At 32.4% G+C, this 12430-nt stretch overlaps 1 protein-coding gene across 1 annotated transcript; it reads left to right on the top strand.

The window, feature by feature from the left end:
* Positions 1-1197: 1197 nt before the first annotated feature.
* Positions 1198-1647, top strand: LOC139888307 (secreted RxLR effector protein 161-like). Its single transcript, XM_071871325.1, has one exon. It carries the CDS (start codon positions 1198-1200, stop codon positions 1645-1647), a length of 450 nt encoding a protein of 149 aa, XP_071727426.1.
* Positions 1648-12430: the final 10783 nt, after the last annotated feature.

Raw genomic sequence — 12430 nt, forward strand, 5'->3', positions numbered from 1 at the left:
CAAAGGCCTACAAATTATACAATCCCATTACAAAGAAGACAATTATTAGTCGAGATGTTTATTCGATGAAGAATGATAATGGGGCTGGTCTTTTAAACATAACAAATCAGTAGTTGTTTAAGTTGAAAATGAGCACATCCCTCCTAACATAAATCAGAATGGGAAAGACAACACACCTAGTTCACCAGATGCATCAACATCATCTGAATCACCTGAATCAACACCAAGAAAGATGCGTGACTTACAAGATATTTATGACAATTCACAAGAAATTTTGCTAGATGAATTTGTGGATTTTGCCTTGTTTGTAGATGCTGATCCAATTGATTATGAGGAGGCTGTTGTTAGCAGTAAGTGGAAAGAAGCAATGGATCAGGAGATTGCATCAATTATGAAAAATCAAACATGGGAACTTATCGAGATTCCAAATGGGCATAGGCCAATTGGTGTAATATGGGTCTATAAGACGAAGTCAAATGAAAAGGGAAATGTTGAAAAACATAAAGCTCGTTTGGTTGTAAAAGGCTACAAGAAAAAATATGGAATCGATTATACTGAAGTGTTTGCTCCAGTTATACGTCTTGAAACTATAGGTTTTGGCGTAGGCAGCTCAAAATGGATGGAAAGTACATCAAATGGATGTAAAATCGGCTTTTTCTACATGGTGTTCTAAAAGAAGAAGTGTATATTGATCAACCCCCAGGTTATATAAAAAAGGGTGAAGAATATAGAGTGCGTCGTTTTAAGAAAGCTTTATATGGACTAGAACAGGTACCACGGGCCTGGTATAGTCGCATAGATGCTTATTTTGTGAAAAATGGCTTCAAAAGGTGTCCTTACGAGCATACTCTTTACATCAAAGAAAACAAAGGTAATTTTTTGTTTGTTTGTGTTTACGTTGATGACCTGATATTTACTGGGAATTGCATAAGGATGGGTGAAGAATTTAAGGATGTTCTGAAAAAAGAATTTGAGATGACTGATTTGGGACGACTTCATTATTTTCTCGAGATTGAAGTGAATCAGAAAAATGATGAAATAGTTATCTCTCAAAAGAAATATGCAAAGGAGGATTTGAAGAGGTTAAGGATGCAAGACGGTTCTCCTGCGTCTATGGAGTTTGGACTGAAGTTATCATAAGACGTGATAGAAAAAGAAGTTGATGCTTGTGTTTATCGAAGTTTGGTAGGAAGTCTCATGTATTTGACTGCTACACATCCTGATATTGTGTTCTCTGTGAGCATGGTAAGTAGATTTTTTAAGTGCCCAAAGAAGAGTCATTGGGAGGCAACAAAGAGAATACTTCGTTATGTGAGTGGAACATCAGATCATGGACTTTATTATAAAAGGGTGAATAATTCAAGTTTAATTGGGTACAATGATAGTGACTGGGGCAGAAATCTTGATGATAGCAAAAGCACATCCGGGTTCGTGTTTTTTATGGGTTCAGGTGCAATTTCATGGCAATCAAAGAAGCAAAAGGTTGTAGCTCTTTCTACAACGAAAGCGGAATATATATCCTTATATTTGGCGCGCTGTCAAGTTGTTTGGTTGCGAAGAATACTGGCCGAACTTACGCATCCTCAATTATCAGCAACAAAGATATTATGTGATAACAGGTCGGCTATAGCCCCTGATATCGGCTAAAAAGTCACGTTTTTACCCCCAATATTAGCCCTATTTATGATAAAGTAATTGACTTTATCATCTAAATAAGCATTTATTTGCTTCATTTGGTAGATTATGTCATTACAAAGGCTATGTTTCAAGAATCACTAAAAACGGATGAAAAAAGAGCAAAACCGGCCAAGACGATTAACTCGCGTTTAAATAACTTATTTTTATAATTTTTGGAAAAGTTTATTTACTTAATCTCATGTTGTAGGATAGTCAATTACGAACGCGTGGGAGCAAGAATCGTCAAAAACGGAGCTAAAACGAAGATTCTAGAGCGAAAATGGTGAAAGACAAGATGCGATCCAGCAAACGGCTTACCAAACGGCTTGCCATAATGGAAAACGGTCTGCCAAACGGCCTGCCAGGGATTTTTCAGCAATTTAATTACAATTTCGCCACCATGCATTTCCTATAAATGGGGACATCATCCCACCATTTTAACACACACCTTTCTCACTTCTCTCTATAAATATCTCTCTATAGTTGCTCTCTAGTGATCTATAGGAGATTAGTTCTCTCTCTACTTTCTCTCTCTAGATTCTAGAGAGAGAAAAGTACAGAGATTAGGAAAATAATTATCTCTCTATTGTCGCTCTCTAGTGATCAATAGGAGAATAGTATGTAGTTAGTAGTAGAAGCCATCAAGCATTGTAACGCTATGGATATTATGAAGAAATACAAGTGTTATTCTGCCGACATTATTTGGTAACATCTATCATTTCGTTTATTAATTTATTATAATATTCTTGTTCGATGTTTGTGATTTATTAATATTAGAAATGCTTGTTGCCATGATGTGTGAGTAATTGCTTGATTGATTGCCATGATTTATTAATGTTAGTTAGGGATGATTATCGTTTCGTACTCGCTTTCTGTCTATGATATTAAACCTCGTCGTCCTTCCACCAATAAACGTGATTAAAACCTTTTATAAAGTCGACTATTATAAAGGTAATTAATTATCTATGTTTATACATTGGTCAAGGTATGAACTCATCGGATTTACTATAAAGTACATGGGGAATTACCGTAGGACCAGATCAAGACATTGGTCAAGAGTATAAGACTCGAGAAAATACTGTCACAACAGTAAATTACAGTGTTGATGTACTATAGGACCACTTGAGTATGGTCAAGGTTAGAAGCTATGGAACCACTATAAGTCTAGTACATGGTGGATAACTAAGGGATTTATTGGGTAGTTTTAAGTAAGGGCTGGTTTAAATCATAAATGGGAAATTAACGCACTACAATACAATCTAAGCTTATAAATCTTTAAGGATGACTAAGAACTATCCGAGGTTCTAATTTGTCTACAAACCCTTAGATTTTACTAAACCATTGACAGAAAGGAATTCGAAACACAACCATAACCACCCACTTGGGTGATACACTAAGGTGTTAAGAAAGGTTGGATATTCTATATACATGGCTATGCTACTCTATTCGTGCGCCCAAGGTATTCATTGCATCCAAGATGGGCCGCTTATATCCTTAAACCGGATAATGTGTCGGGAGTTGAGCATAGTCCATTCGATCAGAATCTTCAAAGCCTAGTTCCTCGTGAAATGCTAATCGGAAACCGCTTAGTAGGGAATCTAGTGTTCACACCAAGGTATATCTATCCAAGGAGTGTCTCATAATCATCCCGACACTACGTTATCTTAAATCATGATGAACCACGTCTTCTCTGTCCTTAGCTGTTGCATGCTAGCTAGCTAGCTTATTTTAATTATATTGCTTTAATATTTTAAATACAATTATAAATCATATCAACCTAACTATTGTCTTTACACAATTTGATATTCCGGATAAAATGGTGTCTAGAATAAACCGGTTGGACTTGGTTGTTGGATTTTTCGAACAGTCGCCAATTTATTGGGACTAAAAGGATCCTGCCTCTCCACACAAGGTGTACCTGGCCACTAGTCTTGGATAATAAATTGTGTACAAACCCAATCTTAATTACTAAATTATCTGAATAAGCTCCCTTTCAAATTCGACCGCTCAAGGAATGACTGAGACGACCCGTCCAAATCCATAAGGACGAATACAATAAAATATGATTACATCGCGAGGTATTTGACCTCTAAATGATACATTTTACAAACATTGCATTCGTTTTTAAAAGACAAACTTTCATTACAACGAAAGTTGACAGCATGCATACCATTTCATAATATATTCAACTATAATTGACTTAATAATAATCTTGATGAACTCAACGACTCGAATGCAACATCTTTTGAAATATGTCATGAATGACTCCAAGTAATATCTCTAAAATGAGCAAATGCACTGCGGAAGATTTCTTTCATACATGAGAATAAACATGCTTTAAAGTGTCAACCAAAAGGTTGGTGAGTTCATTAGTTTATCATAAACGATCATTTTCATCATTTTAATAGACCACAAGATTTTCATTTCTCATAAATACACATCTCATATCAGGCATTTCGCAAACTGCATAGAGATAAAAATTATTCATATGGATTGAACACCTGGTAACTGACCTTAACAAGATGCATATAGAATATCCCCCAGTATACTGCGCACAGCTAATATACTAAATAATACCTCGAAGTACTAAAGCATCCATACCCTGGATGGGGCTCGTTGGGCCCGATAGATCTACCTTTAGGATTCGCGTCAATTAGGGTCCATTTCCCTAATTCTTAGGTTACCAGACTTGAAGGGGCGATATTCGGTTTAATAATCCAACCATATAATGTATTTTTCGATTACTTGTGTCTATTTCGTAAAATAGTTATAAAAGCAGCGCATGTATTCTCAGTCCCAAAAAAATATATATTGCAAAAGCATTTAAAAAGGGAGCAAATGAAACTCACAATACTGTATATTGTAGTAAAAATACATATGACGATATTGAACAATGCAGGGTTGGCCTCGAATTCACGAACCTATATTAATTGCATTTCTATTAAAACATATAATAGAAATATCATAATTTCATTTATTATTATTTATATATATTTTTTGTGGTTATATAAGATTTATACTAGATTTCTTTTAAAAACATAGACTTTATGTTATATCTTAATTTATATTTTATTTATTTTGTATATGTGTTGAAAGTGATTAATATAGTTATATTATTATTTACATATATATTTAGAAAAAAAATACCTAATTTGTTATATGTAAGTTTTTATATAAGTAATGTTAATATGATTTATATATATATTATATGAAATTTTACTATAATTGTGGTATATGTAATAAGTATGTTTTATGTACAAATATTTATTTGTTTAAAAATGATAGTTTTGATATTAATGATTTACTAATAATAATAACTTTATTAAAAAGGATAAAATTAACAATAATAATGATATTGTTAAAAATGATACTTTTGTTTAATAATAATAATAATAATACTAATAGTTACAAAAGTGATACTAATACTAATATTAATGAAAATAATGATAACTCGTATTATTTTCATAATAATAATAATAATAATAATAATAATAATAATAATAATCATAATAATAATAATAATAATAATAATAATAATAATAATAATAATAATAATAATAATAATAATACGACTATTAGTGATAATAATAATAATAATATTCATACTTGTATTTATAATCCTAATAAATGAAAAATTGTATCATAATAATAATATTATTATTTATAGTTGTGACTATAATCATAATACTAATAATGAGTGATAACTAATACTTAATAATAAAAATACTAATAATAATGATAATAATAACAACAATAACAATAATAACAATAATAATAATGGAAATGGAAGTAGAAGTATATACCCTTTCAAAAGAATGCTTTTCTAAAAAGAAATGTCCCATACGAGACTTGAACCCGAGACCTCTCGTTCCTTAACGATAACACCCCTTAACCACTGTTCCATTTCTTATTTTCTGTTTTACTTATCATCTAATTATCTTTATTATTATCACCATCTTAATATCAATCTAAATTTAATCATCAAACTCTAATCATACAACAATTCGATTGTTGTTTCAATCTCCTCATGCTCATCTTCCTTCACAGACTTCTCGGCTCATACATGAATTTAAGAGCCCAAGAAATAATTAATCAAGCCCCCCATGGGCCTGACTTGAATGGCTAACTCTTGCTGGAAAAAAAAAGACTGCAGCAAATGGGAATCGAACACAGGACCTCTCGTTCAACTACCACTCGCCTAACCATTCCTCTACGTGTTCATTTCTGAAATTTTTACCACCTTAAATTCTTTTAACCCATCAGTTCTGCTTTCTTCTTATTCCTCCTAAAAAAAAATAATCGACCAAGGGGCATTCAACAATCATGATAGTGAGTTCAAGGTTTGAATTATGATGTGAAATTGAATCAGAAGCGGGAACGTAGCAGTAATCCTGGTTGATCATCTTCAACTTTCCATCATCATCATACGTTGCATTATATCATTATGATCATCATCATTCTTATTAAAAACATTATCACCATCATCCTTTCTCTATCTCATTGTTCATCATCATACATCAGATATCATCGTCTAAATCGTTATCATTATCAACTATCTTTCACGTCATCATCATGTATCGTGTTTTCTTAGTCGTAGCAGTAATAAAACAGATAGGAGACAGAAAATAAAGCAGCAGCGTAGGCTGTTGTTTTGGACAGCTGTAAACGGAAAACAAAAAGTGCAGCAGCGAATTGTGAGAATTACAAGTGGGTTTCGATTTAGTGAGGGTGGTGTAAGGTGGTGAGGTGACGGTTTCAAAAAAAATCAAGAAAGAAGGAGGTGGTTTTCGTGGGTTTGTAAAGAAGAAGAAGAGATAGATAGGAGAGAGGAAGGTGGTGGATCATGGTGGTTGATAGTGGTGATTAAATGAAGATGATGGTTAAGCACGTGGGGATTCACGGTGGTGTCGTGGGGGTTGAAGAAGATGGCGGTAATTGTAGTTGTAGGGTGGTGATTCACCAAAAAAAATAAAAAATAAATAAATGAAATATAGAGAGTTAGGAGACGAGAGATAGATATATAAAGAGGTGGTGACCGGAGGTTGAGCTGTGGTGGTCGGCGGCAGAGGTGGTGGAGGTAGGTGGTCGAAGGTTGATGTGGTCAGGATGGAGAAACACAAGTGTTGGTTTAATTGTGTCTATGATATATGTAATCTTATAATTATAATTATGAATATAATATTAATCAATAATTAATAACAATAATATTTTATTAAATATAATAATCAAAGAAAAAATAAATAAGTAAACGTGCATTCTATAGCTGCCATTTACTATTTCTATCACGGGCCGGATTTCGTACTCCGTCGTTAATCAATGACGAATAAAAGTGTTCAGAAAAATCCCATATTTTTACAATAATTATCTTTATTTATTTTGGTCATTATGGTATAAAATTCGGTCATTAACTATTAAATAAAAATTACAATAATTATTCACTCTTAACCCTAAGTAAAATATAAAAAGTTTTAAAATTTAATAACTAGATCCTAAATACATTTTTAGTAAGCCTAAAATTTATAGAACTCACTTTCGGATTACCATTTATTTTAAAATCACATAAGTTCCTTCTTAACTCATTTACTATTTATTTAATAACAATTGAGCGTTACCATCGTTTACGAAATAAATTCAATATCACAAAATATATATATTTAATATACTTTATTTATATTCATAGATATGTTTTAAAATATTAATTATCATAATATCATATTTTTTATTTTATTTTATATACTTAGCTTTAATAACAACAACATATAATATTTCAAATTGTTATTATATATATTCATATGTTTAAATATTTATGTATCTATTTACAAACAGTGGTTCGTGAATTGTCGAGAATGGTCGAAGGTCAATTGAATATACGAAGCAGTTCAAAAATTTTGAGATTCAACTTTACAGACTTTGCTTATCGTGTCGAGATCATAATAAGATTTAAGTTTAAATTTGGTCGGAAATTTCTGGGTCGTCACAGTACCTACCCGTTAAAGAAATTTCGTCCTGAAATTTGAGTGAGGTGGTTATGGCTAACAATAAAAAAATTTCATGTCGCATACGAGCTAGAAATTAGAGTTTTTATCGTTAGTGAGTAATATGGATAAAATCATTTGTTATGTGGAGAGTACGAGTGAAGCTATCGCAAAAGAGTGAAATGAGAAAGGTAAAGTTTCGTCATATCTTTTGACGTAGATAGGGTTGAATTCCGAAATTCAAGGGATATAAAGAAAATCATCGAAATCTAAAAGATTTGATTCTTCGGCGAATAAGGAAATTAAGATCTCTATAATTAAATACAGAGATCTTCCTTGATATTTCCATTATAAATTAAACTTTTTCCGTTCCATTATTTTTACCACTCCTATACTAAATTCCCAAATTCAAAAGATTGTGAAAATGCTTAATCCAGTTCTGATCCTTGTCCTTATTCTTACTATCACAACAATCATTCTCCTTTTCCAAATTCCACCGGAGGAATCTGTTTATTTCTACTTTGCCCTTGGGGTTATAGTGTTTTTAATTCTCCCGTGTCTTTATGTTGCGATAGACATTGATATACACGGTTTATAGTTTAAGTGTTGTTATCGGGCTTTTTATTCTCCCTTATATTTCAGAGCTCCTTGCTTTTGTTTTCTTTTCCCGACTTTAAGTCAAGTGAATAATGGTTCAGAATTTGTAGATATGAATTTCGGAATGAACATAGTTAATGTTCTGAGAAGGAACTTGTAATGGCACGATCTTGATTTGTCAAATTACCAGAATTCAAGAGAAAAGATAGAACTATCAAGAAAATATATTCTTGATATGTTTGGAGATTAGATAGAATGTAAGAGTCGTGTAACATGGCACATGACGACGTTATGGTCTGTGAATCATCACGTTCCGTTAGAAACTCAGCATGACTTACTGTAATATAATCACGTTGATCAAGTGTCATTATATTATACTAACTCATGCATCAGTTCCCAACACTACTTCAAAACATTCATATTTTAAATTTGAAGGTTTATAGAATATAAATACTAACTAGTTTCCTTTATGATGTAATATAGATAGCACGAAGAGATAAATAATTTCAGACGAGAATATTTTTGAAAATATCTTCAAAAATATCGAAGATGTTTGTGTTGATATTTTGGAATTTCTAAGTTCGATGGTTGATGAAGAAAGATTTTCCGCAAGATTTTAACATGAGTACGGAGCAAGATATTCGTTGAAGGTTTCATCGGATACAGAATTATCTGGATTCTTTGAATATAGGGTTTGGTCCTTGTATTTGTCCTTAGTCTCCTTCATGGTTAGCTCAATTCGTTTTTCAGTACCAAATTTTCTATCGAGCGTTCCCAACATTCCATTCTTTGTTATCAAACTTTTAGCCGTTTAGACCATCTACAATTTTGCTGTTTCCTCTGCATTTAATGCTACCATAACTGAATCATCGGTTATCAATCCAAGGTGGTTTCAAGAGAATTGTGTTTTTAGATGATTAAACGCTGAAGGTAATATGGTGGAATATAAAAGGTTCTCCGGTAACAATAAAAGAGCACGCAGATATATCAAGATTATAATAAGGTTGTTTCGAACAAAAAGTCAAAATTAACTTGTTGGAGCTGTGACAAAATTTGCTACTTTGAAAGGGATTACCAAGTTATTTTGGGTAATAATAACACTAAAGGAATTAGCACAGCTATGTGTTAAACGTTTACTCAGATTCTGAGTGTTTTCAGTTGCATAACTATATGCATCAATCTTTTTTTTTCGTAGATGAAGTGCGGTTGGTTCATCCTCTCGATTGAAGTGTTTTCAAGAATCATGAAAGATTTGAACGCAGATTGTAATCGTCAAGATACAAATGAGGTTTAAGATGAAATCAAGTGGCAAACTTGAAGAATTGTTTAGTTTCATATGTTATAATCAATATTTTAATTCATTTTAATTGTCCAATGTTATTAGTCCACAGTTAACAGTCTAATAATTCATATATAATTTAATATATAATATTCGAATTAATTAATATGTATCGTGACCCGTGTACATGTCTCAGACTCGATCACAACTCAAAGTATATATATTATTATAGAATCAACCTCAACCCTATATAGCTAACTCTATCATTACTGCATATAGAGTGTCTATGGTTATTCCAAATAATATATATAGATGCGTCGATATGATATGTCAAAACCTTGTATACGTGTCCCGATATTTAAAGTGGGTAAAATAAATAACAGATATTAAATGACAATAAATAAAATTGCGAGAATTTAAATTGCGATAATTAAATTGCGATAAATAAATGTAATAAGGAATTAATAGTTAGCTAGGAACAGTTAGCTAGGAATAGTTAGCGTGGATTCTTAACAAAATTTCTCATAATTAATTTGTTTGTTTCTAACAAGTTTTATTTTTGTCCAATGTTTTCTTCATTATACCACTTGTTGGATTCTGATAGGTCAAAATCCAAATATAAAATTGAATGAAAATGATTATTCTGCGGTGAACGGATAGGTATATCTGTGGGTGTAAGTAGGATAGTAAATGATTATTGAATCAGATTCGAAGAATGTACAGTGTAACTTATTAATGTGAAATCTAAATATTTCTCGGGTATTACCTACCCGTTAAAATATTTTCACCATTAATCGTTTGTACAAAAGAATTTTTAATTACAATCTTTATGAAAATATACTTACATATATATTCTCTTCAGATGTAATCATAGATTTAATGAGTCAATATGATATTAAACTCATTTGATTTACTGTTAGAACAAGAATATATAATCTCTAGAACATTAGAGATTACATAATAGTCATGTCGTACGAAGATAAATGATGTAGAACGTCATGTAGAACGATGATTATGCTCGAGGTATAGATTGTGATGTTGAGGCATGGATTGTTGATGGTACTGGTGCTGTTATTGATGGTACTGTTGGTGCTGGTGATGTTGTTGAAGCTGGTAAATTTTGCACCATATTCTCCAGATTGATTACTCGAGCGCAAAGTTCGTTGACTTCTTCTATTATTCCTGGATGATTGTCGGTCGGAACGAGCGGATGAATAAGGTTTAGAATTTTGGATAGAATATAATCGTGACGAGTTATCCTGGAAATGAGAGAAAATGGTATTTCAAACAGGTTCACTGGTAAGCGCTTCAGGTTCATTGCTGAGAGGTGAATTCGGTTGATGGAAAATTTCACCTTCTTCTTGTCTCCATTGATTAAGTCAACTACGAACCCATCAGATGAATTGGGGATGGCTGATTGATTGATTCATTCTGGTGACACCGCTTTCGGAGCTTAGTGAATATTCATGTCGGAATAGCTGTCGAAATAACTATCGGAATAGCTATCGAAATCTGAGAGACTCGAACTAGTTGAGGGATTCATCTCGTACGATCAGATGAATGATTTTCTATAAGAAATAGATTATAGGATGTAGATTAGTACCTTGCAATACATAATTTACATATGCATATATAATACTAAAATCCCATAAGTTACGGAGGAATCTACGAAAGCTGTCAGGCAAAGGTAACAATAACAGATACGCTAAGATATGAATTTATCTATACACTGTCTATGCAATAGAGGTAGTAAGACATGTCTACACTAAGAATGATAAGCAGGTAATTTCCTAAGGATGATAAGCAGATGATTTTCGACTAGGCTTGATAAGCAAAACTTTTGACATGCAGACACGATCGAAGTCCAGACTCACTAATGCATCTAAACAACTATCAGTTAGACACACTAATGCAAGACCTGGTTTGCTAAGACCACCGCTCTAATACCACATGTAAAGACCCGTCCTAATCCATAAGAACGAATACAATAACATATGATTACATCGCGAGGTATTTGACCTCTAAATGATACATTTTACAAACATTGCATTCGTTTTTAAAAGACAAACTTTCATTACAACGAAAGTTAACAGCATGCATACCATTTCATAATATATCCAACTATAATGGACTTAATAATAATCTTGATGAACTCAACGACTCGAATGCAACGTCTTTTGAAATATGTCATGAATGACTCCAAGTAATATCTCTAAAATGAGCAAATGCACAGCGGAAGATTTCTTTCATACCTGAGAATAAACATGCTTTAAAGTGTCAACCAAAAGGTTGGTGAGTTCATTAGTTTATCATAAATGATCATTTTCATCATTTTAATAGACCACAAGATTTTCATTTCTCATAAATACACATCTCATATCAGGCATTTCGCAAACTGCATAGAGATAAAAATCATTCATATGGATTGAACACCTGGTAACTGACCTTAACAAGATGCATATAGAATATCCCCTAGTATACAGCGCACAGCTAATATATTAAATAATACCTCGAAGTACTATAGCATCCATACCCTGGATGGGGCTCGTTGGGCCCGATAGATCTACCTTTAGGATTCGCGTCAATTAGGGGCCATTTCCCTAATTCTTAGGTTGCCAGACTTGAAGGGGCGATATTCGGTTTAATAATCCAACCATATAATGTAGTTTTCGATTACTTGTGTGTATTTCGTAAAACAGTTATAAAATCAGCGCATGTATTCTCAGTCCAAAAAATATATATATTGCAAAAGCATTTAAAAAGGGAGCAAATGAAACTCACAATGCTGTATATTGTAGTAAAAATACATATGACGATATTGAACAATGCAGGGTTAGCCTCGAATTCACTAACCTATATTAATTGCATTTCTATTAAAACATATAATAGAAATATCATAATT

This window comes from Rutidosis leptorrhynchoides, chromosome 1, assembly GCF_046630445.1.
Source record: "Rutidosis leptorrhynchoides isolate AG116_Rl617_1_P2 chromosome 1, CSIRO_AGI_Rlap_v1, whole genome shotgun sequence".
Lineage (NCBI taxonomy): Eukaryota > Viridiplantae > Streptophyta > Magnoliopsida > Asterales > Asteraceae > Rutidosis > Rutidosis leptorrhynchoides.